Source organism: Chaetura pelagica, unplaced genomic scaffold, assembly GCF_000747805.2.
Source record: "Chaetura pelagica isolate M959 unplaced genomic scaffold, ChaPel_1.0 scaffold1022, whole genome shotgun sequence".
Classification (NCBI taxonomy): domain Eukaryota; kingdom Metazoa; phylum Chordata; class Aves; order Apodiformes; family Apodidae; genus Chaetura; species Chaetura pelagica.
The window spans coordinates 173,560-174,377 of record NW_009952563.1 but is presented as its reverse complement, the minus strand read 5'-3'; the positions used below and the strand labels follow the sequence as shown (position 1 = coordinate 174,377).

General features: G+C 64.8%; 1 protein-coding gene across 1 annotated transcript in view; it reads right to left on the bottom strand.

The window, feature by feature from the left end:
- LOC104384934 (coronin-7-like) overlaps positions 1–818 on the bottom strand; it is a gene marked incomplete at its 3' end in the record, with an annotated part of 40,893 nt that overhangs the window by 2,944 nt on the left and 37,131 nt on the right. The window contains exon 10 of the mRNA XM_009993325.1: positions 608–748. Coding sequence (XP_009991627.1) covers positions 608–748 — 141 coding nt within the window. The remainder of the gene's footprint in view (positions 1–607; positions 749–818) is intronic.

Below are 818 nucleotides of genomic sequence, written 5' to 3'. Positions count from 1 at the left end.
CCAGCACCCCTGACCCCTCCAGCCATGAAGCCCTGTCCCCGTGAGCTGCCTGTAGATGTCAGACACTGCCTGTGCTGGGCTCCCTTACACACCCTGTACACAGCCTCTAAATCAGCACCCAGGTCCCACCAGCACCCCTTGCAGCACCCAGCACCCAGCTTTCTGAACCCAGTGCTCAGGATTTGGCACCCAGGATCCTGCCTCCAGCACCCAGACTCTGCTACCCAGCACCCACATTCCAAAAGCTTTAAGCACCTGGCCTTCAGGATCTGGCAGCCAGCACCCACTGCACATCAGCACCCAGCCTGCAGGATCCACTCTCCAGCACCCAGCATCTTGCACGCAGCACCCAGCTTCCCAAATCCAGCACCAGCAAGCCCACCATCAGCACCCAGCACCCACCACACACCTTCCAGTCTCCACTACCCACCATCACCACCCAGCACCCAGGTTTCCCCCTCCAGCACCCTGCTTTCCTTCCTCCCCTCCTCCCCCCAGGCTGGCGACCAGGGTCCCCCCACACCCGGGTGTCCTTTGTTGCCCACTGAGGTGGCACCCGTGCGATGGCCCCAGGCACCCCTGAGGCAGTGCCACCCCCTCACCTTGCGTGGCACCAGGAAGCTGATGGGGACGATGGCAGTGTCGGTGAGCTGCAGGACACGCAGCACCTCACAGGCCATGACATCCAGGGCCAGGCGTGGCACGGTGGCCAGGCCCCTTGTGCTGCCCTCTGTCCGGCACTGGGTGACTGGAGGACAGGCAGGGTGGCTGTGGGGCAGGGTGGCCGTGGGGCAGGCAGGGGCCAGGCCCCTGGGGCT